Source organism: Pituophis catenifer, unplaced genomic scaffold (genome assembly GCF_029215685.1).
Source record: "Pituophis catenifer annectens isolate HBS135680 unplaced genomic scaffold, rPitCat1.0.hap2 SCAF_4, whole genome shotgun sequence".
Lineage (NCBI taxonomy): Eukaryota > Metazoa > Chordata > Lepidosauria > Squamata > Colubridae > Pituophis > Pituophis catenifer.
In genome coordinates this window covers 215,336-240,804 of record NW_027256884.1, presented here as the reverse complement: position 1 = coordinate 240,804, position 25,469 = coordinate 215,336, and the positions used below count along the sequence as shown (strand labels likewise).

The window sequence follows — 25,469 nt, the reverse complement described above, 5'->3', positions numbered from 1 at the left end:
CCACCTATTTGGCTTTTTTCCACAATGATGCATAATCTTCTTTCCTAAAGCAACTTACACGTACAAAGCCTGAAACCTACCTCACACAATTGCCTTCATATTGGCCACTCCACTAAGCTGAGTTTTTGTTACCTCACCAGCATCATCTTCATAATAGACCACATAAATCCATGATGGTTAGTGTGCAGAAGATATCAAAACTAGGGTTGCCAGGTCTGCTTCCAAAAAATAGCGGACAAGCGGGGGGGGGGGGGGGAGGGGGGGTTAAGTAGTAAAAAAAATTTTTTTCCTACAATTAAATTATATATTTTCTTACAAACATTTTAACACGTATTAAAATAATCACCTCAAAACTTTACTTAAAATTCAAAACATCAAATATATTATAATAATATGTAAAATATTAAATTACATTTTACTTTGCTGTCGTGTGTATTTTTTATTTGACTGCGCAGCTTTGATCAATTCTTTGTGTTTAAGGAATAATTCTTTAATTTCAGTACAACGTTGAGAAATATTAAAAAATATACAAAGTTCACTTCGAACTGATGGTACAAGCAGTCGGTTACGTTCGTCAGTCCACAAATTTCCCATGACGCTGAAAATTCGTTCAACGTTTGCATTTGATACCGGAATTGATGCACAATACTCGAACAGTTTCAGTAAACTCGGAGCTGGCTCTTTCTTGAAAAAGTACGTCCACTTATCAAGGGATGAATCGCCCTGCAGATGAACATAAACTTCTTCTAAGGCAGAAATTTCATCGAAGAGAGTGTTGGGTGGAAGTTCTTCTTGCCATGGTGATAATAACCAGATGTTCGTCATTTCTTCTAAAGTTGGAGGATTATTGCGATCAATTAGATTGAAACAACTTAGCATCTCATATACTGAATCGGTGAAATTATACCACTTTTCTAGGTACGCAATGGCTCTTTGATACACGTTGATGGCTTCTTTCTTGAACTTTTGCACGGCATTCTCAAGCAAATGTTTTTTACATAAGGCAAATAAAACTTTCATTCCAAAAAACTGCTCATCGTATTTTTTTTGCAAAGAATCACGCAGCTTACACATGATAATGTGAAGATCATATGCAAGAATTTTCTTGCTTTCCAGCTTCAGTAGGGTGTCTTGCATTATTGACATGAAGAAGTGCATGAAATATAAATACAATTTTGAAATTGTTGGTTCATCGTCCTTTGCAAGTTCATTTTCCTGATCCGAAATAAGGTTCCAGATAACCTTATGGCACTCATCAGATCCAAGAGAAATAAAATACGATTTTAGAGGTATCCAGTTTAAAAGAAGTCTTTCGACCGCTTTAAACAAACTTAACCAACGTGTTGGAACATGGTGCAAAACTTCATGGAATTCTGACTCGCAAAACTTACGTACCATTTCATCATAAAGCTTTTGAATAAAAAAAATGTCCACTATTTTGTGAAAAAAAATAGTGAACATAATGTGAAAAAAGTGGACTGTCCGCTCAAATAGTGGACACCTGGCAACCCTAAAACAAATCAAGTTGGCGAAACATCTAGTGCCTGCATTTATGCATTAAGTTTGCTTAATGTTAACCTTTAACTAATTGTACTATTTATTGTATTATGACCCTCAAAATGAGCTAATTCATTAATTGGGTAAAGCAGTTCTTTTATCTTTTTCTCAAGGGGACTAATAGTTAAGTAAACCCTGTTCCTAAATCAGAGCAAATCCTGCTAATTTTTCTCTGTTCTCCACGAATTTTTCTTCCTCTTCATTCCTGGTAAGGAAGAAGACCAATCTCTTTATGTTGTGTCACCTGCAATGTCATGGAATCAATCATTAACCAATCTATTACCCTCCATCTAGAGACAAATAACCTACTTTCTAACAAACAACTTGGTTTCAGAAAAAAATTATCCTGTAATCTACAATTACTACATTGCAAAAACATATGGACTACACATCTCGATTAGGGCAAAGCAATAGATGCAGTTTACATAGACTTCTGTAAAGCTTCAGTGGTACATGACAAATTACTTCTAAAACTAAAATCCTATGGCATTTCTGCTATCCATTTCCTACATAAATGGATAGCTGCCTTCCTGTCAAACAGACAACAAGTGGTCAAAATAGGAAGCACTCTATCAAATCCTGTACACGTTAATAGCGGTGTTCCCCAAGGCAGTGTTTTAGGTCCAACACTCTTCATACTTTACATGAATGACCTTTGCGATCATATTAAAAGCAACTGTGTTCTCTTTGCTGATGATGTTAAACTATTCAACACCACCAACAATGCAACTACCCTTCAAAAAGACCTTGACTATGTGTCAGATTGGTCTAACAAGTGGCAACTTCAAATCTCAACCAACAAATGCTCTGTCTTGCACATTGGCAAAAAAAATCAAAACGTAAAATACAAATTAGATGGACATGACCTTGTAGATGACCCCCACTCTATCAAGGAACTTGGAGTACTCATTTCTAAAGATCTAAGTGCCAGAGCCCACTGTTAACAACATTGCCAAAAAGGCATTAAGAGTTGTTAACCTAATTTTGCGTAGCTTCTTCTCTGGTAATATTGTACTACTAACTAGAGCATACAAAATATTTGCTGGACCAATTCTTGAATATAGCTCATCTGTCTGGAACCCACACTGCATATTGGACATTAATACAATTGAGCAAGTCCAGAGATATTTCACGAGAAGAGTCCTCCATTTCTCTATCTCCAAAAGAATATCTTATGCCACCAGACTTGAAATTTTGGGCTTAGACAATTTAGAACTACGCCGACTTCAGTCTGACCTAAGCGTAGCACATAAAATTATCTGCCACACATTATCTGTCCTACCTGTCAATGACTACTTCAGCTTCAACCACAACAATACATGAGCAAATAATAGATACAAACTCAAGGTAAACCACTCCAAACTCAATTGCAGAAAATATGACTTCAGCAACAGAGTGGTCAATGCCTGGAATGCACTACCTGACTCTGTAGTTTCTTCCCCAAACCCCCAAAACTTTAACCTTAAACTGTCTACTGTTGATCTCACCCCATTCCTAAGAGGTCTGTAAGGGGCATGCATAAGTGCACTAGCGTGCCTACCGTCCCTGTCCTAATATTCCTTTTTACTCTTGCTCTTTTCATGTATTCAAATTATGTGTATACTTTTACCTGTTATCTTATATATGCTTGTTGTGGCCCGTCAGCGGCCTGTGCAGATTGTAGCTGATTCCAACAACAAGGAGGCTGGTGTGGTGCTGCACCAGCAGCCTGTGCAGCTGGCGCTCGAGTCAGACATTGAGGAGGCTGGAGAAGATGTGGTGCCAGAGGCAGGGATTCAGCCAGGGCCTTCAGAACCTCCAGAAGCTCGTTTGAGTGAAGAGGATGAAGAGGAGAAGCCTCTTCTCAATGCAGGGGTGCGCAGAGCTGCCAAAAGGCAGGAGTGGCTCCTCAGGAGGAGGTCTCCTCGAGAGTAAAGCTTGGGGCTAATTGGCCACTCCCTTAGCCTATTTAAGGAAGAACGCTGCTTGCAGCAAGCTGTAAGGAACAACTTTAGTTCAATCTCCTTCGCGTCTGGATTCTCTGCAAAATTGTTTCTGGGCTTTCTGCCAACTCTAGTAAGACTGTGATTACCTTATCTTAGAATTCTGGTAGGCTGTTAAAACAGTTTATTAACAGCCTTTGGTTGATAAAGACTAAGTTATTTGAGTAAAATAAGCTTTGTATAGAGTTTGTGTGTGCTGCGTTCTTTGGGGTCCGTAGCTGAGGCAGAACAATGCTTGACAAATAAACTTATGATTATGATTATGAAGAGTTTAAGCCCTTAATGGAATATAGCAAAGAAAAGTGTGAAAGGTTGTTTTTGATATGCATACCTGGGGGTGGGGGGGAGATGAGAAAGAGGAATGAGGAGGACTCGGAGGGAGAAGAAGTCATTCTCTGATCCCTGCTAATCCTCTGCAGGTGTTGCCCCAAATTGTTACCCCAGCATCTCCATTCAATTTCAGAAGAGGAATTGGGGCAACCCACCTGTTTCAGACGTAAGGCCGTGGCTCCCGTTGTGGCCCTGCAGAGGTCCCAGACACAGACAACGCAGCTGCTTCCAGACGTGATGAGGCTGCTGGGTGTGGGAGACACAGCACAGAGGCAGTCACCCCAGTCAGCCGGAGCCTCCAGGACGGTCATCTTCTGCATGCACCCAAGGCAGGAGAGAAGCAGAGAGGAGGGCAAGGGAAGAGGTGGAGTGAAATGGATGCAACACTTCCACAACTGCAACACTTCCATGCACGCATGGAATGTACTTATATGCGTATGTATTTATGTGGAATTTTAATTGAGTTAAGCGTTTAAGAGTTAAAACACACTTTTGTGTGTTTTAATAAAATAGGCTTTTAAAAAAAACAATGCTGCAGAATCCTTCCAAAGGTAAACAGCAGGTCTTTCAACGAGGTATGAAATCAAAGTCACAGAAAATTTTAATTACTGTGACATCTGACAAATTCTAACAAAGCATGAAGTCCTTTCAGGAAATTTCTGACTTCATTTAATGATACATTTCAGAGGGCAAGGAAGTCAGAGAACGATCAGCAATCCTTTGTATCAACCAAGATTTAGTTCAGGAAGTGGGAGAAGAAATAACATGGGTGGAAAGAGAGTGCAGCACCCCAAAATTTTATGGGAAGCTCAAGCCGAATGTAGTCAAATACATATTTTTATTATATAGATGTTAATACAGTCAGAACAGTGACAGACGGGACTCTCTGGCAGGAACAGCTAATGAGAAAAGGAGCTGCTTACTCTGCCCTTTGTCCCACACAATTCCACCAATCAAATTGTGGCTGTAATTTTTGCACATTTTTTAAAGTACTAACTGACATTACTCATCTTTGTTTTGCCCCAACAGGTGACAATCTGTAGTTCGTGATTACCTTGTCTGATCCAGAATCAGTCAGACAGCAGGTGAAGTCACTGAATCCCCAGCAAAAGGTTTTATTCCATAGTGGAGGAAGCAAAATACTTTTCTTCTCCACAGCCAAAATCCCCTTTTCTGTGCATACAATATGACCAACAGGCCCATGTGGTGCCTCTACAGAAAAGAAAGAAAACAACTTTAGAACACATTTTAAAGGGGGAAAAAATCTGCTACTTGAATTTGTCCCGGGAAGTTTTGTGCCATTCAATGAATAGAATTCTCTTTCTCCCCGGATTCCCCTCTTAGAGTTGCCAAGGCTTAGAAACTGCTCTAAATACCAAAAAACAACAACAACAACAACAACAACAACAACAAAAAAAAAAAAAAACTAGGAGTTATAAGGTTCTTTGCACACTGTTTAGCCGGTCTATACCTTTGGGAATGACTGATGACAGTTTCAGATGATACAGATTACTGACAGAGAGCGCTGGAGAAGGAAAGAGGAAGCTGTTTTTCCCCACTGAATGTTTCCTCAGGCTCCCAGCATTTCTGGAGGGATGTGGTTTCGTAAAAAGCTGAGAATGAAAAAGAACCATAAACAAATAAATTACAGCAAATCAATCAATCCTGTAAAGTAACATACACAGGCCCCAGGAGCTCCACTGCATATTTTTAAAATATTTCTTTTACAAATTACCTTTTACTTCTCAATGCAAAGGAGTTATGGTAGCCAAGAAAAACCTCTGAAAAAATTACAGTAAGCACAGTATTAATACAGTAAAGCAGAAATTAAAACTCTAAATGCCTAAAAGAGTAAAATTATATTGTGTCACAGGGAGGGAACACCATGTTTCAATCGCTGATGGGAAACGGTGGGCGATCCTTGCTTTCCTTCAGAAAGGTCAGCAAGGAGGAGAGCAACAAGTGGCATTTATCAGAGGGGCCAAGACAGAGAAGAATTAAAGAACAGAAAGACCCCCGAACGCTGGTCAAGCACAGAGCAGCGAGAATAGTCTGAGAATGGTCTGAGAATAGCCTGGCATGAAACACACACACACACACACACACACACACACACACACACACACACACACGCTGCTTCCCTACCACCTTCGTTTTGTTCAGCTGAGCTTTTGGAGGTGGCGAGAACCGTGCATTGATACGCCGCAACTCTGCCTTTGCCTTTGGCAAAATGCTCCTGATGCCAATGCTTTAGATGGCAAAGTGGACGCTGCTCAGTGCCAGTAGAGAGAACCGACTCCTTAGCAGATAATCTGGGGTTGTTTGCTTGGAGAAATGCACTAATGGTAATGCATTCTTGGCTTTCTGGGTCGCTACCCATCCTCCTTGCCAAAGTTATCCAGAATGAATCGGTCTTTAATGATAACATATGTTGGAAGGATGAAGCCCCTTCCGCTCCCCAGGAGGAAACCATGCGACTGAAGGAGTTAGACTAGAATAATTCTCAACCAAATGTCCCCTTTTAAGGGGCCCCTGAGGGAGAGCAGTGGCTCTTCAACACCCGGGAGCTTCCAAGAAGCGGTGCAGAGGATGCCACCAGAAGAGAAGCTCATGGGAAAGTCACTCTGTTGCAGGGGTGGTATTCAGCTGGTTCTATCCGCTTCGGGCGAACCGGTAGCGGTGGCTGCAGGAGGCCCCACCCACCTGCCTGGACATCATCATGTCCCGTTTTTTACACTCTGTGTGTGTGCAGAAAGTCCTGCGTGTGCACGGAGGTGGCACGTGTGAGCGGAGCAAATGTGTGCATGTGCTCACATTTGCGAACCAGTAGTGAAGGTAAGTGAATACCACCCCTGCTCTGTTGGTGTGTTTCTGAAAAGTGCCTAAACCCACAACTGCAAAGCGTTCTCCACAGGAGCAGCCCACGTGGCCATAGGAGACCCGAGTGAAGGGTTGGGACCAGGAGATTCCTGCCTGCTTCTATGATATCTCTTGTTCTGCCAACCCTCAATGCCTAGACATTTCCCCACACAGGAATTCCTCCTCATTAAATAGAGAGTTACAGAGCGAGATGTAAACATTTGCATGGAAACCCGTTTATAAACTTGGAAGGAGAAAAGATTGAAGTCCAATGAGTGAGCTAAGCAATTAAACAATAGCACCTAACAAACTTGATTACTGATTAGGTGAAGAAAAGATGATATATGAGTTCCAAGTTATCGAAACAAAACAAAATCTATTAAAATGGTGTTAAACTCACTTATTATCAGAAAAGTTAGCACATAGATGCAGACAAAGACGGGATCTGCACCAGTGGTGGGATTCTACCGGTTCTAGGCGGTTTGGCCAAACTGTTTGTTAAATTGCTAGCTCGCCCCGCCCCTTGCCCCGCCCCTCCGTACCACTGGGCGAGGGGTGGGCGAGCCAGCAATTTAACAAATGGTTCGGTGTTTTTTTATAATTTTATTGGCCTTGCAGCTGCCGCGGGGCTTCAAAGGGCCGCCCTACAGCTGATCAGTGTTAAAAGAAAACAAATGAGTAGACCGATGCCTGCAAAAATAAACGGGTAGACCCAGTGGTGGGATTCTACTTCGGTAGAACCAGTTGCTAAGTAGTTAAGCCAGTGGTTGCCAAAGTGGGCGGGTACCGCCCCCTGGGGGGCGGTGGAATGCCTTAGGGGGCGGTAAGACGCAAGGGGGGCGGCAGGGGGGGCTAAGTGGCAAGGAGGGTGGCCCCCACCCTTTGGCCTGTGCCTCGCAGCACTTACCTCCTTGCAAGCAAACAGCAAGAAAAAACAGTCCCTTCAACTTCAGTATCGGTTAATTAGCACAAGTTGATTAGATTGGCCTCCTCTCAGCTGATTTGCTCTCAGCTGTTTTGCCAGGGCTCTGTTGCTATCAGCAAAGAGTGCGGAGCAGATTTTTTTTCCCCTAGCCTAGCTATGATGAAAAAGCAAAACTGAAAGTAAAGCAGGGTCTTTGCTGCAATGTGACAAAATGAGGCAGAGAGAGATTTCTTTTTCTTTTTCTTCACGAAAAAAGGTAGGTGCAAAACTGCAAACAATGGGAAATTTAGAGCGAAAGAGGAGAGTTCAAGATTTTAAAACACAAAAGAAAAAAAGCTCTATTTAACTAGGGAATTGTAATAATTGAGATACTATTAATTGTATATTGTGTTGAAAGCAGAAATGGTTAAGTTGTGGTTTGGAGGAATATATGGGGGAAATTATCTGGTTTATTATTATTGGTAAATATAATTAATTGATTTGTAAGAAATTGGATTGCATGGAAATAATTGGAATATTCATGTTCATATTGATTAATATACAAAAAAGATAGTTATATAACTAATTGATTTATATTAAAATGTTGAATTTGTATTAAACAACTGTAATATTACATAATTAACCAATGTAAGGATGGATATAAAAATAGATGACAATGGGAAGGGGTATAATATAGAATAGAAGGGGAAAATTGAATTTGATTAAGATTAGAGATGAGGATGAAGGGTAATATTGGTTTTTTAAAAAAACAGATGAGGAATAAATATGGTAAAAAGGAAATATAGAAATTGTAAATTTAATTGAAATGACTAAACACTGTGTTGGAAGAAATATCCTTCTGGGTTCTGCTCCAAGTGGGGAAAAAGACACTGGAAACATGGAGACTGCTTGGAAAGATGGTTTAATGGTGGACAGGATCACATGGCTTGAGTTCCTGAACAGAAAAGGGGCAGATACAGTAAATCCTTGGGTTTTTATGCTCTCTCTGGCTTTGCATTTCTTGGGGCCCCGAAAGAGTATCCTGATTGGTTGTCAGACTCCCAGGAGGTGGGGGTCTTAGCTAGCCTTGCTGGCTGATGGTCACATGTGCTTCCCAGGTCACATGCTTCCCAGGTCACGTGTGGTGAGTTTCGGTTTCTAGATGGGGCCCATTGTGTTAGTTTCTGTTGCTATTGTGTTGCAAATGTCCTTTGAAAAAGGATTGACTTTCTGCCTCTGGCCCATTAACAAAGGGTGGGGGGCAGGAAGGTGGGAGCTGCTTTGTCTGTAAAATATGCTTCTCCATTTCTCATCCAGGGAAATATAATATTCTGCCTTTTTAATATTTCCCAAAATATTTCATTCTTTTGGGTGAAAGGGGTGGGTGCTAACAACCTACAACTGTTTAAATTTGTGAACCGGCCAAATACTCTGTTCAAAGAAAATACGTTGTATGTTTGTATGTGTGTTTCTAATTATTGCTATTTATTCATATTTGTTCTCTTTTATTCTTTAAAGTTAAACAATTCATTCTTTATCTTAATATCTTTATATTTGTTTGGGTTGGCTTTCTTCCCTTTCATCTTTTTTATTGTACAGCAATCTTTCTCCTCAAACCTACCACCTCTCTCTTTTCTTTCCTTCTTACTTTCTCTTCCCCCCCCTCTTCTCCTCCCTACTTCCTCTTCCTTTCTCCTTCTCCTCCTCTCTTCCTCCCTTTCTTACCTTCACTCCTACTCTAATTTCCCTTCCCTTCCTTCATCCCTCTCTATTGCTGTATCCTTTTATGCATATGGACTACTCAGAGGGCTGAAAAAGTTATTTTTGACTGGTCCTTGCACTTTTGACCAGTCCTCGAACTTACGACTGTCCTCACATTTTATGTTTTTGCCCTATCTTGTCACCATGGTGAAGAGAAGCAGTTGTGAAATGAGTGACACGGTTGTTAAGAATGCCGCAACGGGCATAAATGTGAGGATGGTCATAAGTGAGAGGACCGGTCAAAAGTGCGAGGACCAGTCAGAAATGACTTTTTTCAGCCCTCTGAGTAGTCCCTATGCAGATAGCCACGCCCACCCAGTCACATGACCAGCTAGCCATGCCCACCCGGTCACATGACCACCAAGCCACACCCCCAACTAAGCCATGCCCACAGAACCAGTTGTTAAAAAAATTGAATCCCACCACTGATCTGCACCCTGGCTTGTATCATCTTCTAGAGTCATCAAACCATCATTGGATGAATTAATATTATATTTACTTTACTTTATTGATTAGCCTTTGGGCCATATAATTAATATTATATTAATGATGTTAAGTTTTATATTGCTTCAGTGGTGGCTGGGTGATGCTTGAAAACAAACTTTCTCAAACCAACTTTCTTTTGGCAATCAGGTTACTTTTCCAAGAAATCCCATAATAACAACGCACCTCAACATGAGATCAAAGTAATCCCATTCCTTGTTAGCTCTACATCCACGGTCGCTTGAGGGCACCCGGGCCATTGTTTGCATCGTACCTGCTTTGGGATCTGTCCGAAATTGCTGACAAATCCCAGGATGGTGCTCTTGATGAGAGGGTCGTCAATGGTGCCCATTTGTACTTGATCGCTGTAGAAATAGGGGTGGAAGGTATTCACGGCCTTCACTGCAGCTGGGCCCTGCTGCTTGAAGCCGAAGATGAGGTCAATCCAGTGGTGGAGGCAGCTGCTGACGAAATCGCTCTCCAGGGCCTAAAACCCAAGCAAACCCATTCAGTCACCCGGGCGGCAAGAAGGCATCCTGTCCCTTCTTGCAAGGGGTGGCGGGAGGGGGAGGGGGCTAAGCAAGGGGGCCCCTCAGGAAGTCTACAGGCCTGGTGATCACCAATGGTCTCTGGTATAATTTCCGCTACAAAATGTAAAGGCTACGAGTAATGGCTGCAAAAAGGGAATCCTGTTTCTTTTCAGAGATTTCTCCTTATCTTTATTTTAGACTAAAACAAATAATTTGAGAATATTAGACTTTTATCTCTGACTTGTGGTCCTGACTCCAGCACTGCCAGCGTTCCAAACTGCGTTTTCATACAGACCTGCCTGTGCAGCCTAATGAATCGATGAGGATTTCCTCCGGCCCAAGGTGGCAAATCCACGTCATTCAGCCGGGTCCCATCCTGCAAGCATCCTGCAAGGGACGGAGGAGAAGACATTGGTAGTATAAAAGAATTGACACAAAGAAGCTTTCCTCCATCTGAGATCAAATAAAAATACCTATAAAGGGTATAGATTAAGTTTATTAAGCCCTCATCAGAGGACAACTAGGATTTGGTGGCAGAAGCTGCTGGCAGCAAGTAAAACATCTGGAAGGCAACAGTGGAGGGCCAAGATCCTTAGTGATCATCCCAGGTCCAAAACTTCTGATGTGGGCTTTAAGTGGGTTTAGCTGCTGAGTTGATCATCACTGTGATCTGTCTAGTTTTTGTCTAGGCAGAATCTGTCGATGAGGAAAAACAGATTTAGCCATGGACAAATACCTCCAGTGGGTTTTAGAAGGGAGGAGGCAAGAGCACCTTTCTCATAAAGATGAAGAAAGAGTAGTTTTTAATGGAACATCCAGCCAGCTCAAAATACCAACATTATTTGCTTGTTTGAGCAGTTCATCTAGAATGCTTTAATTTTGATTCTTTCACTCAACAGGTAAATCCATCTCCATCATTCTGAGACTGTGGAGAGCCCATGAGTCTAACTGGAAAGCCAGCACAGCGTATGCCCACTCACCAAAGTCAATGTGGTTGTGGTTTGTTAAAAATTCAGGGAGATAAAAGAATTCAGGTATCAGTTCCCGGACATCCGTCATGTTGTCTCTTGAGGCTGACTCCCAAGTGTTCCTTATGCTGTGGAACATGCGGTCTGCAACGTCCAGGTCCCCTCCCTGTTGAGAGGAGGAGGAGGAGGAGAGAAGCCATGCCACCATCCAGAGCCTTAGGCCACAGCCTAAAGGAAATCAACAGCCACCAGAATTGCAAGCTGTGATTATGACAAAACATTTCAAAATGCTTTGAAGTGTTAGACAAAGTGTTCTGGAATGTTTGGACATCAGCATGCAAGGCACATTTGGAGGAAAAGGAGTGAAGCATGTGGAGAAACAAATTCCTTGCTAACCATTAATCACGAAGGCATTTCTACTGTGCTTCCGGGGAGAGTGTGGCGGTGCTGAAGTGCAGAGAAAATACTCTACAGGTGAAAGCAAGGGTGGCTTCACTAAGTTTCAACATAACCTCAAAGCTAATATTTCCTCAGCATAGAAACCGAAGCTGAAAAGAGTTTGGATGTTTCAAGAACTCTGCAGGAGAAGCTTTCCAGGAAAGAAGGGAAAAGCGCTCGGAAGGGATTTCAGAGTCCCCAGACCTGAGCACGGATCTCAAAGAGGCACTGTAACAGGCAGGGAACTGGAGTAACATTTCCGAGAGAGAAGAGTTTTGCAAGGAGGACTCTTAGCTGAGCAGAGGAAACATTTACATGCTGTTATTTGTTCTAGAAGAATGATACGAAGTATTGACCAGAAGGTGGTTCAGATTGTTGGCACCTTCCATATTCATTGTTTCTGTTGGATAGCAGGTGCAGACAGGGGACACAGGACATGTCCGGCAGTTCAACAGCTTTATTCAGCTCCAGTAACAGCAATGCCAATGAGAGCTGCCGCAGCCCTTTTTAAACCGGAGCTGTCCGCGGCTTCAGCAAAGAACCCTGGTGGCGCAGCAGACTAAAGCACTGTTATTAACATCAGCTACCAATTACTGCAAGTTCAAATCTTGCCAGGCTCAAGGTTGACTCAGCCTTCCATCCTTTCTAAGGTAGGTAAAACGAGGACCCGTATTGTGGGGGCAATAAGCTGACTTTGTATAAAAATATACAAAAGTATGAAGGCTATTGCTTAACGCATTGTAAGCCGCCCTGAGTCTCCAGAGAAGGGTAGCATATAAATCAAATAAAAAAAAAAACCCCAAAAAACCCCTGACGTGCACTTAATTTTCTGTCTTTAACTACTGGCTCCTGATTGGTCCCTGTGCCCGTCTATTCAAAACATCCCTCCCCTCTAGGCTGGTACAAACCAATCAGGTTCTTTTTAGACAATGTAATCACGCAAGTAGGCGGGTCGCTTTTGGGTGCGATTTGACTTGCGCAGTTCGTTGACTCTGTGATTTCGCAGCGAGAGGTTGGGTTCTGTGTCTCTCCGGTAGGCACTCCTGGAATTCTCTCAAACTTGGCCAATATCTTTTGGGATATTTATTTCTTCATTCCCCTGTTGGACTGGTGGACTGTCTCCGACATCGGGAACTTGTCGTTGGACATCAGATAAGTGCCCGCCGACTCTATTCGGGTTTGAGTGTTGTTGTGCGTTTGGTTGTGTATTGTGTAGGGCCTGGTCTATTTCTGTGATTTCTGTGTGGTGTTTCCTCTCTCACTCCTGGATTTCCTCTTGTGTCTCGTGTTCCTTTCTAACTATTTGGCCTCTGAGTTGGTCTATGTGTCTTTTCCACCCTTGGCCATCCTCTGTTTCTATTCTGTATGATAACGGGCCTGTGATTTGGATTATTTTTGCCAGAACCCATAGGGGATTTCCGCTGAAATTCTTCGCATACACCTTATCCCCCCTTGGAACTGTCTATATTTACTAGTGGAGTCTACTGGGTTTTCTGCGTTGTATTTGAGGTGTAGTCTGTCTAAATTGGATCTCAGCTTCCTCCCCATCAATAGTTCTCTGGGGTTTCTGTGCATGGTTGCACTGGGAGTTATGTGTTGAATGCTTAATAATTTGTCTATTTTTGCTTGGATGTCCCCTGGGCCCATCTTAGCTAGTGTTTCCTTTGTTGTTCTCACCATCCATTCCGCTTGTCCATTAGTGGACGGCTTCCCCAGCGCGGATAGTGCATGTCTAATCCCTTGACTAGCTAGGAACATTTCAAATTGATTAGCGGTAAATTGTGGCCCATTATCGGAGACTACTAAGTCGGGCAACCCATGTGTTGTGAACCGTCTCCTGTAGGACTCGGATGACCGCTTCTGTTGTTGTTGATGACATGAGATTTACTTCTAGCCATTTAGAGTATGCATCAACAGTGATTAAAAATGTGTTTCCCTGGCAGGGTCCCGCAAAATCAATGTGTATGCGGGATCATGGTGTCCTAGGGTTTTCCCAATCATGTGTGGGTGTGGTGTCGGGCGAGATTCTTGGCAGGGTGTGCAGGTCACTACCCATTTTTCTATTTCCTTGTCCATTCCCAGCCACCAGACATAACTTCTAGCTAACGCCTTCATTTTAACTATCCCTGGGTGTCCCTCGTGTAACATTTCCAGAATATCATTTCTCAACATTTTTGGAATGATTACTTTATCTCCCCACAACAAACACCCTCTCAATCCCGATAGCTCAGTCTGTCGTGTCTTTAATGGTTTGAATTCCTCATCTACTCCTGTCTCTGGCCACCCTTTCCATACCCAATTCAAAACCCGCACCAAAGCCTTGTCTCTTCCTGTTGCTCTCGTGATGTCTGTGGCTGTGATCTGTGTGTTCGTGAGAGTCTCTATCAACAATGTGATTGTGGATGGCGCTGGGTCTTCCACCAGTTCCGGCAGCGGGCATCTGCTGAGGGCATTTGCGTGGTCAATCATCTTTCCCAGTCTGTATAGCAGCTGGTAATTATAAGCAGCGAGGAATTCTGTCCATCTCAGCATTCGTGGAGATAACACGTGGGGTGTAGGTCTATCTCCCGCGATGATTCCCAGGAGTGGGTTATGCTCTGTTATCAGCTTGAACTTCCTCCAGTAGAGATATTTGTGGAATCTTTTGATTCCAGCCACCGCAGCTAGTGCTTCTTTGTCGAGCTGACTGTAATTCCTTTCCAGTTTGGATTGGGTCCAAGAGTAGAAAGCAATGGGGGCTTCTCTTCCGTTGGGCATGCAATGGCTTAAGATTGCTCCTATTCCAAACGGCAATGCGCCACAGGTTAGTCTCACTGGTAATTTATTAGGATGCTGTCTGATGTTAGCAGTCTTTTGATTTGTTCGAAGGCATTCACTTCCTTACGTCCCCAAGTCCAGTCTGTCTTTTTATCCAGTAGACGGTGTAAAGGTTCAGCAATCGTAGCTTTCTGCAGCAGGAAAATGTTGTAGAAATTTGGTAACTCCAGGAATGCCTGCAGTTCTATTCTATTGGTTGGGGTTGGGGCTTCTTGAATTGCTTTTAGCTTGCCCATGGTGGGTCGCATTCCAGAACCGTCAATCAGGTATCCCAAAAATTCAACCTTTTCCACTGCTAACTGGCATTTGTCTTTTTTTACTTTCAACCCCACTTCCTGGAATCGAGTTAATACTGTCCTTAGTCGTTGCTACAGTTGTTCCTGACTAATGGCTGATATTAGGACATCATCGAAATAGGGGACAACTCCTTCAGTTCCCTGTAAGATGCACTCCATGAGGTTCTGGAACAGCCCTGGGGCCACGCTTACCCCAAATTGCAATTGCCTGCATTTGAATGCTCCCCTATGTGTAACTATTGTTTGTGCCTCTGCTGTGGCGTCATCAACTGGCAGCTGTTGGTACGCCTGAGCCAAATCGAGTTTTGCTAATATTTTTCCTCTACCCAGAGAATGCAATAGATGTTGCACGAAGGGCACGGTGTATGTGCTCTGCTGTAAAGCCTTATTCAGGGTACTTTTATAGTCACCACACAAACGCACTGACCCATCTGGCTTTGTGGGAGTTAATATCGGTGTCTCCCACTTGGCACGGTCTGTCGACTCTAAAACCCCTTGGGCAACGAGTTTATCCAGTTGCTCATCAATTTTGGGCCGTAGAGCAAAAGGAACCCTTCTAGGCTTTATTCAGACAGGGGTAACTTGGGGATCTAGGTTATATGAGATGGGGGTCCCTGTGTACTTGCCTAGTTTTCGATCGAAGATGTCTGCGAAATCCCTTAGGAGTTCTCTTCCCAGCTGTTGTCTTCGACTTGGTTGATCCCTGTCACTGCCAGATTCAGAGGCTCGAACCATTCCAGCCCCAGTAGGCTAGGCCTCTCCTGGTCTACTATGGTTAAGGGTAGTTGTCCTCTTTGAACTCTACATTGAAATAACTGATTCCCATTACTGGATTTCGGTTTCCTTGGTAGTCCTTAAGCGTGAGTTTCTGCGGCTTGAGTGAGCTGGCTGTGATTCTGGGGACTAGTTGTTTGATGGTTGTCCAGGAGACCATGGAAAGGTAGGATCCTGAGTCGACCTCCATCTTGCATGGTCTCCCTTCTATGGAAACGGTCACCGCCATCTTTTTTGCTTTTCCCACACTCAAGTGGCCAACTATTATGGACTGGTGTGTTTCCCCTCTCTCTGAACCATGGTCCTCATTTCGGCAGTTTCTTCCGAATAGTTGTTTTCTGTTGCTTGTTTGGAAGCTCCTGGCTCATGGTGGAGGACTGGATTGTCTGGGTCTGCAGGAAACTGGTTGTGATGCTCTGCAGGCTCTTGCAATGTGTCCTTTCCGGTCGCAGCGCTGGCAAATCGCATCTCTGAATCTACACTTGCTCCGGGGATGGTTTCCCTTGCATCCAGCACATCAAAATTCCTTTTTTCCTTTTTCTTGGTGTCTCCCTTTCCGTTCCAAATGGAGATGATGTACGTCCTCGTCTCCGTCCTCGGATTTAGTCTCCACATCCTCATATGGATTGTGGAATTCCTTTGCTTGCGGCCCCTTATTCATCTTTTTCATTATGGCTGTGGACTTTTATGATGCTTTGGTCGCAGTCGCTTCCTCCATGGCTTCTTGGAATGTTATTCTTGGTTTCACAAGGAATTGACTTTGTAGGGTGAGGTCTCGCAGTCCCAATACCAACCGGTCTGTCACTGCTTTGTCCAGGTTGGAGAATTCACAGGTGGTGGCTATCTCACACAGGGTCACAATGAACTTGCTAATGGACCTTCCCTCCCTTTGATCTCTCCTGTAGAATTCATGTCATTTCACGAGGGATAAGGCTTGGGGAGTGTAGTGTACCCTCAGGATTCCTTGTAGCGCCAGCCAGGTCATGGTTCTCAATTCCACCAGAGATGCTAGGGCTTTTGCCATTTTAAAAACGGCAGCTCCACAGTGTGTGAGGAACAATGCTCTTTTCCTTTGTTCAGAAAGACTCAAAAGGTCGTTAGCTTCCAAGAACATGTGGAAACATTCCATATAGGAATCCGAGTCTTCTCCCGCCGGATTGAATGGCGGGGTGGAATTATTGAAGACATCTTATGTTGGCCGGTTGTAGTTTCAATGGCCGTTGGTTGCCACGTCTGTGTTAGTCTGTGCAGCCTAATGTCCTATTGTCCTTCTGAAGATCCCACCTTTGTTGCCAGTGTTGGATAGTAGGTGCAGACAGGGGACACGGGACACAGGACACGTCCAGCAGTTCAACAGCTTTATTCAGCTTCAGTAACAGCAATGCCAATGCGAACCGCGGCAGCCCTTTTTAAACCGGAGCTGTCCATGGCTTCAGCCACTGACACGCGCTTAATTTTCCCGCTCTAACTACTGGCTCCCGATTGGTCCCTGTACCCATCTATTCAATACTCAATGGTTTCATTATTTTGAATCTGTAAACAATTGCAGGCTCCCACAGTGAGGATGCTTTCAAATTTTCAGAGATGGGCCATCTTTAACTTTGTTCAGGCAGAAGGTTGTTGCACCGGCTTAAGGATTTCTTGAAACTTACAGTCTCATCAGTGATGCCAAAGCATTTGCATGTAACTGCGCTCCCTCCAAAGTGAAGCAAATCATGTTCCCAGTGCGCTCTTCTGGAAAGCCACAGGGGGAGTTATCCCCCCAAAGTAAGGATCAGCCTCCTTCTCCCTTGTGAGGTAAATCTACGCCGGTGGGATTGTGCAAGGGCAAGGCACTGTGAGCAGATCAGTGGGGCTGTTGCAGAGTTGATCCCTTGGAGGCAGCCTCAGCAGCCCCCAGGGGTATTTTCTAGTCGAAACTGCAGTGACTCCAAAGACAAGTCAACTCTGCAGAAAGTGCCAGCTAACGAGTCTCTCTCCGAAAGCCCCTCGGAGCCCTCTGGCTTTGATCTGCATATATACGACACTGTGGTCAGAATATGTGACTGACACGTTTTCATCTGCTTTTTCCGTTTTTATGAGAGCGGATGGTAATCTCTAGAGAGACAATGTGATTTGTAATAAAAAGGTTATCTATATTAAATAAAAATAATATCTACATAGAAAATGTTGTTAGCGCTTCAAATCTGGTTAAAGATATTACCATCCAGAAAAATGTAATTTTTTGCAGCTGTCTAATGTATTTTGGAAAAAGTAATATCTCTAAAACGCACGCCTGTATTATTTATAAAGGAAGCAATAACTGATTTGCAGTATTTCTTATATTAATAACTATATTTGCATACATTGGTATCAGAATTAGTGAGCTTTCTTTCTTTCTCTCAGAATGCAAGGATTCCACAGGAAAGGAAGGGGCTATGAAGGCTTTTAGCCCACGCAGGAACATCATCCCCCCCAGCTCTTCTCTGGGCTCCTGGGAGCTCAGTTTGTTCTCTGAACCTGCAGAACCCAGAGCAGGCAAAGGTTCTGACTGCTTGCTGAAGGGGAAACCTGACATATTTTCATGCGCACAACTGGATAAAGCTCCCTTCCAGGGATTTAGCACTTCACTGTGGATTATGAAACTCGGAATATTCTCCAGCCTAGAGAATTGACCTTACAATGCATGAACCTTCCTGTTTGCTTCATCTGCAACTCTCACCTCTCCTACAATCCATTTCTGTTTTCTTTCTGCCTGACACGGTTTTGAATGCCTTAAAATATTTTTTTTTTTACTTTTTTCTATAACAATAATAGAAATCGAAGGCTTTTTCTTCAGCTCATGTTATTGTATAATGTCCCTTTGTTAGACAAATCTGTCTCTATGACTAGGAGGGATTTGCAGCTCAAGGTCACCGATTCCTTTCATGTCTTTCGTCCTGCGACTTGCGCCCTGCCTCTGTGTGCACCGATGGTCTCGCTTCACACTTCAAGTATAATGAAGTATATTTAACAGTAGTGCTTTATTCATAAAATAGTTTCATATTTCTCCTATTAGTTTAAGCATCACTGGGTTTTTTCAAGGATTCTTTTCTTGCATTTATAATGCTGGAGTGAACTATCCCTTTTATTTATTTAGTTTTAAAAGCATTAACCCTCTTAACTGTACAGAAATGAAATGCTGCCAGATGACCACACCAGTAACGATTACCAACTGAAATTGACGCAAGAGTTTGCCTGACCTTGACCTTGGCTCCTTCAGAAGACCCAGATCAAAGGAAGGGCTGGGCTCTCTGCAAGTGAGGGATGAAGGGTCCTCCCAGGTCCTCCCCTGTTTCTGTTCGGCTAACCCTCCTGATGGTCCCCCTCATCATTCCTGCCTGTTGCTGAAGCAGCTAACCTTCATTCTTAAATTGTCCGTAGTTCTTTACATTTTGATTTCCTTTTCCTTTCCTGATGCCATGATCTGGTTGATGGGGGTGGGGGGCTGCCCTCTTCCTTTCATTGGCTATTTTGGCAATGAAAATGGGACCCCTGAGTTCCACAGAGACTCCTGCATTTTCCAAAGCGTGGACTTCTTTTGAAAGAGCACTAGACTGACTTTTCAAAGTCCTGCACTGCACGGAAGGTGAATATAATCTAATTCCTGTTCAGTTGCTTTAAGGTACATTATAGGCTGTTTTGTGTTTTGTGCAGTATATTTTTACTGGTAGGCAACAGAAAAAAGATGAAAGAAAGAAAGGAGGTAGTGGGGGGAGGAGCAGAGAAATTAAGAGTTAATTGGTGCCTTGGTGGCACAGGAGACTAAAGCACTGTTAAGTAACACCAGCTGCCTGCAATTACTGCAAGTTCAAATCTCACCAGGCTCAAGGTTGACTCAGCCTTCCGTCCTTTCGAGGTAGGTAAAATGAGGACCCGGTTTGTGGGGGCAATAAGCTGATTTTGTATAAAAAAGAACACTGCTGGGGGGGGGGGGGGCTAAAGCCCTACTAAGCAGGTATATACAAAAAGTATGAAGGCTATTGCTTAACGCATTGTAAGCCGCCCTGAGTCTCCGGAAAAGGCTGGCATATAAATCGAACCAATCAATCAATCAATCAATCAATCAATCAATCAATCAATCAATCAATCAATAAATAGTGAAGACTGAATAACTGTTAGATGAATCCCTCTCCTGCTGTGCTGCTGGGTTCTCCACTAACTTACAAGGCAACCCTTGGACATGACTCTTCCACAAGGTTTCCAAATTTCTTTATGTTTGCACAGTTCCTTGCAGACCTCTCTGCTACGCTTCTCCATTTCCTGCCAGAAACAGTTCAGGACAGAGTCCCAAGGGAGGGCCTCGTGCAGCTCAAAAGCTCCAGATCTGACCAGCGCCTTTGCCACGGGTGCCGCCACCCGTGTTTGGTAGACTCCACCCAAGTTCAACCCACCTGCAAAGATTGGAAGGTTTCCGTGAAGGGCTCCAGGCGAACCAGATAGGAAGCCACAATCATGGCGGAGGAGTAGTGGGTGAAGTAGTGACTCTGAGCTGAGAGGTTACCTACAAACAGGAAAAATCCGCAGTTTATGGACTTCATTTCTGGATAAATCAATTTGTTTTGATTTCTTCAAAATCAAACGATCCCTGAAATGTCTAATAATGTGTCTTACCAAGCCATGTTTCATACACATCTTTAACTAAAGCAAGCCCTGATCAGGGCCAACGCATGACTCAGGAAGATGCTAGACAAGTCAGTTCTAATGGGCTTTGCTTGCTCATGCCATCCCCCCCCCCATTCTACCCAGCTCCTAAAATTCTCCCCTGGGTTTTGTGGAGACAACCTTTGTGCTGCTTCCACAGTTTTGTTCTAAACTTTCTTGCCAAAAAGAGGGGGGGGGATTTGGGGTACACCATGGTGATGCTGGAAATGAGATTTGTACCTTCGGTCTTCTCCACTTCTTTGAAGCGCTGGATGAATTTCTTTTTCCTCCCCTCCGTCTGTGCCCCCATGGGCTTGGAGAGGTCACGGAAGGTGCTTGGATTGGTCAGGTCTAGAGTCTGGAACACAAATGCAACTTCCCTTGACTTACTGGCCAATTGTGTCAAGAATTCCAGGGGCTGAGCTGCCATGCTTCCTATGGACTTCGATGTGCTTTCTCTTTCAAGAAAGCTCCAGTCCAGCCTAACGGAGAAATGGCTCACCTGGGAATGGTAGTCTGCAAGGACCCACGGAAACACTGGGTACTGCATGAGGTCGCTGTGCGTCCGTCCCGCCAGAGAATTCAGGTACATGAGGTACTCAAAGTTGCTGATCTCTCTCCTCTGCCAGATCATGAAAAGAGGGATGATGGGCTCAGTTGCTGGGCTGCCTCCCATAAAATGAATGTATCAGTTACCTCATTTTCTAAATATATTTTCCCAGGACGGCTAGTTACTCTAGTTTTCTTTTGTGCCTTTTTCTATGGATGCCTGTAGTCAAGTTTGGGAAGAAAAGCAACCTCCCTCATTCCCCTCTAATGAAACTTCCTGCTCTGGATGCCCACCCCAGCCCCGATGAATGGAAGGGACTGGCACCCATGGCTAAGCATAGAAGAATACATGCGGGATAGCGTCTCTTATTGCTCTTTGGAGGCCAAGGTCCCAAACTCCTTGGTTGATACTTTTCCGTACATTCTCATAACCCATCATCTATAAGTCAGGTATAAAATGGTGGCTTTTACTCTCTCTCTCTCTCTCTCTCTCCCTCTTTTTAAGTATGATCATCAGAAGCCTCAGTCTTTGGGTATATAGTCCATAGGGTGAAAGAGGGCTATAAGAAGAGGAGCTTGCAATTTTGTGCGAGCTTCCAACAGTTTTCCTGATTCCAGTTGGGAAATAGGCTGAACTATCTCTGAGGATGCGAGAGGGGGCCGTTCTGGTAATAGGTTCGATTAGGAGCTTATTTCCAGAAGCTGCTGCAAAGATGGAACTCAAATATTTCTCCCAAACGTCTGCTAAAATTCCACAGTCGACTGTGGGTCCATTGTGTAACAAACCCTCTTCTAATCCAATGCCAATAATCAGCAGAAGTTTTCAACATAACAGCTGATATGATTTGCTATCAATTCTCTCTCAGGATGTTCATCTTTTTATTTCTAACGAAGGCTTTATGTTGTATTTTCTGCTGGCACAATGTTTGTGGAACGGGGCGGCCCCACCCCACCCACCGAGTGCCTTGCAGCTGGGCTTTTTTGTCTTCCTGCATTCAAGATCAAACCAATATTTAGAGTTGAGACGTCTGCAACACTGTGCCTTGATGCCACTGTGCCACTGTGGCCTTGATATAGGATCACATGGGGTTTGAATCAGTATCCAGAATTGCTCATCAGCTATTTCTGATCCATCGGCTAATATTGTTGCTAACTTAACTTGGTGAAACCTGAATCTAGTCAACTAAACTTCCGTCCTGCCCAAGGAAGACCACCAAAGCCTTGGATGGCCCTTTTCTACCAAATAAAGCTGGATTTGAATCAACTGGTTGAAAGTTCAAGTTTGGAGCTTGAAGATGGCATCAGACTTTAAACACATCTACTGAATAAATTGCTTGCATCAGAATACAATGTAATCTGATGGCTATGTTAATCTCCATTTGTTCATTTTGAATCATTTCTCTAGTCTGTTTGCCATTTGGGCAAAGCATAGCCCTCCTGTATATCACAAAACTCATCTTTTGATTCCAACCCAGAGTATAATTATCCCCAACACTCACCATCCAATGATATACTATCAGAGGGTACATGCAGCCTAGTGCCGTTTGAACTCACTGAAGCATTGAAGTCTCCTGCTATGAGAGCAGATGCTTCTAAATAAGCTCCCCCCTCCCCCACCAAATAGGTCTTTCCATCATTCCAAGTTATCCCAAGGTAATTTTGCCTTAGTTGTTAGCCACGGCAGAAGAGTGCAGATATTCACAACCAGAAAGTATTTAATATGAATATGATTAATTAGAAACAAATTGGCTCAGGACTGTATTCCAACAAGGAAAACTTTGTTCGGGACAAAGATTTTTGGGATATCCCGTTGGCCAAATTTCATGGGTGCTGGAAGTACCGTGTTTCCCCGAAAATAAGACCCTGTCTTATATTTTTTTTGAACCCTGAAATAAGCGCTTGGCCTTAGTGCCATACGCTCAAAAGTCCAATTGGGCTTATTATCAGGGGATGTCTTATTTTGGGGGAAACAGGGTAGCTTCAAGCCCAGGAGAGACAGAGCCATTTAATTTGAATGTTGCTCAGGACTTTTGATACAAGAGTAGGCAGCACCCTGTATCTGGCCGGAGAGCAGTTTCTAACCAGCAGGCAAAGATTTTAGGACTGCTCTCACACCCTCCTCCACCTCCTCCTCCTGCTAGCCAGGCCCAGAGGGCTCCCGAGCTTGCTTCCTGGTTTTCCATAAAGAAGTCTTCACTACGAGGCCTATAGAGAAACGGCACCATCCTTCCTGGCTCAGATGTAGACACTGAAGCACTTTTTATAAAGTTCTGTCTCTATAGAACACTCAACTGTGAAGAAAATAATCTTTAAAAATTAATTGACAATGGATTGATTGATTGATTTCAGTGGAACAGCACCAAGAAAAGATTTTACCTGCCACTTCAACAGGAAGGACTTTTTTTCCCCCGATTGTTTTCTGTAAAAAAACAAAAACAAAAAACATTGTGTCACTCACATTTCCTTTTCTAATGGGACCAACAACCAATTTGTGCAAATCGACCTTGATTTCATTGGAGATCTGGTATTCAAAGAAGGCCTGATCCAGTTTGGGTCTGAAATCTGGACGCAAACTTGGTCAGTTTAAGCCCCGCTCTCTACCAGCACTGCTGATGTGGCCTAGTTGGGTCATGAAAGGTTTGCAAGAAAATCAACCTCTCAGTTCAACCCTGAGCTACAAATGTTCTCCTCTATCAAGAATATTGCAGTAAATCCATTGTAGTCATGTGATGTCATGCTTAAGGACCAGGTCTCTTAGCAGCAGAATGGCCAGTCCTAATTGTGTTCATTAAGGGAGGATTCCCTGTGAATCTATGCAGTACAAATGGGGGAGAAGTGGAGGGGGGGGTTGGGTTTGGCAATGGTATGCGTGGAAAGGCTTTTCCATCCTCAGGTACATGAGAGTCAGCAGTGTGGCGTGGCATCAAACAGGTCAATGCCTACAAGAATGTCATCACTTTTTCAGAGGGTGGGGGCTCACTGGGAGGGGTCCTAGCAGAAGCCAGATAGCCACGGATAGAAGTAATTTCATTCACCTCCCTACCCTGAGCCAGTGGCCCTCCTGTGGCTCTTTGCTTGTATGGAAGGCAAAGGACCACGCTTGCTGCACTTCTTGGCTCTCTACCAGAGAAGGCGCCTTCTTCTGCTGCGTCACTGCTGTCAGAGCAGCGCAATATCTCACAGCTGTGGTGGAGTTTCTTGTAGGCCGCTCTGGAACAGCTGCAGCACCAATTCGCCAGTCCAGTTCTCTGAATAGGCATGGGCTGACTTCCCAGGCCCGGCAGGTGGAGCTGGCGTTGGAAACGAGGCCCGTGTTGTGTGATCTCCAAGGGCTTGGAATTTCCTGTCGCTTAGATACCAAGTTTCACAGGCGGCATCACAACAGCTGACTACAATATCACAGGAACCGGGTAAGTCACCCTCTCTTGAAGCAAGCAGGTTGCCAGTTGTTTAAAATTGTGGTTTTGGTTTTAGAATTTGCAAAATTCCAGCAAAAATCAGATGAGAGTTTTCCATGCAGTTCAAAGATTTATCTCCAAACATTGGCAGAGAAAGTCCCCATTAATCAGAGAAGATTCCTCGAAAAATGGGTTTGCCAAGAAAGCATGAGGCCAGGCCCACTAGTATTAACTTAGCTGGCGTGCAATTCCGTTAAATGTTATGTAGTTTCTTTTTTAAAAAAAAAATACTTGTTTTCTTGTTGATTCTCTGTGTACAGTAGAATTTACAAGTCCGGATTGGGAACTGCAGACTCCATTTAATTTAAAGCAGCTTGTTATTAGGAAGTAAAGCTACATAAGTAAAGTTTTTCAGCTATATCATAGTCTATCAGATGCAGCCATCTTGCAAGGGATGGTGGGAGGTTGATCTCACTCTTGGGTCAGACAGGTGCACTCAATGGGCTGTAATCCTTCTTGATTATCATGATGCGTGGAAGTTTTGCTCACAGCTGTGTCCCCCTAGGAAAGCTGCTCTTAAGCCTTTCTTGGCCCCTCTGGTTCAAACTTGATGCATTTCCCTCGTCAAGGAGAAAGGAAAATTTGCCAGCTCCTGGAGACAAGAGTTCTCCAGGCCTTAGGATTTGACAGCCCACATGTGGCCTTGAGGGAAAGTACCTGGCTGCACGCTGGCTTAGGGATGCTAGCATTTAAAGGAACACCAAGTCTACAAAGGAGAGATTCCAAGTATTTTATTGTCCAATTCAGAAATCTTGCTTTTGGAAAGCATCTTGACTCTTTTGATCTCAGCCACAGGGTGCCTGGCACACCTCCTCCATTCCTCCTCCCGGTGGTTTCCTCCTAATCTACATCTGCCAAACACACTAAGCAGCCCTGAGACAGGAGGTGGATTAATTCTTACCCCCTTTGCTCATCTTATTCATTTTGATTAAAAAGTGAGTGATTAAAAGACCATAGCAGATTTCAGACAAAGTGGGGCACTTGTAAAAAGATTTTCTAATACTTATAAAACACTTGCTCCTCAGTAAAGTCAGGAAGAGTCATCTCCTGGCCAGAATGTGACCCAAGAATGCCCTCGCCACCTCTCTACTTCCTCTGAAT

General features: G+C 43.8%; 1 protein-coding gene across 1 annotated transcript in view; it reads right to left on the bottom strand.

The window, feature by feature from the left end:
* WDFY4 (WDFY family member 4) overlaps nucleotides 1-25,469 on the bottom strand; it is a 134,881-nt gene that overhangs the window by 11,775 nt on the left and 97,637 nt on the right. The window contains exons 48-57 of the mRNA XM_070943165.1: nucleotides 23,287-23,329; nucleotides 20,864-20,983; nucleotides 20,602-20,719; nucleotides 20,112-20,221; nucleotides 11,387-11,540; nucleotides 10,702-10,793; nucleotides 10,151-10,363; nucleotides 5,341-5,482; nucleotides 4,924-5,081; nucleotides 4,025-4,183 (exon numbers count right to left, since the gene is read on the bottom strand). Coding sequence (XP_070799266.1) covers nucleotides 4,025-4,183; nucleotides 4,924-5,081; nucleotides 5,341-5,482; nucleotides 10,151-10,363; nucleotides 10,702-10,793; nucleotides 11,387-11,540; nucleotides 20,112-20,221; nucleotides 20,602-20,719; nucleotides 20,864-20,983; nucleotides 23,287-23,329 — 1,309 coding nt within the window. The remainder of the gene's footprint in view (nucleotides 1-4,024; nucleotides 4,184-4,923; nucleotides 5,082-5,340; nucleotides 5,483-10,150; nucleotides 10,364-10,701; nucleotides 10,794-11,386; nucleotides 11,541-20,111; nucleotides 20,222-20,601; nucleotides 20,720-20,863; nucleotides 20,984-23,286; nucleotides 23,330-25,469) is intronic.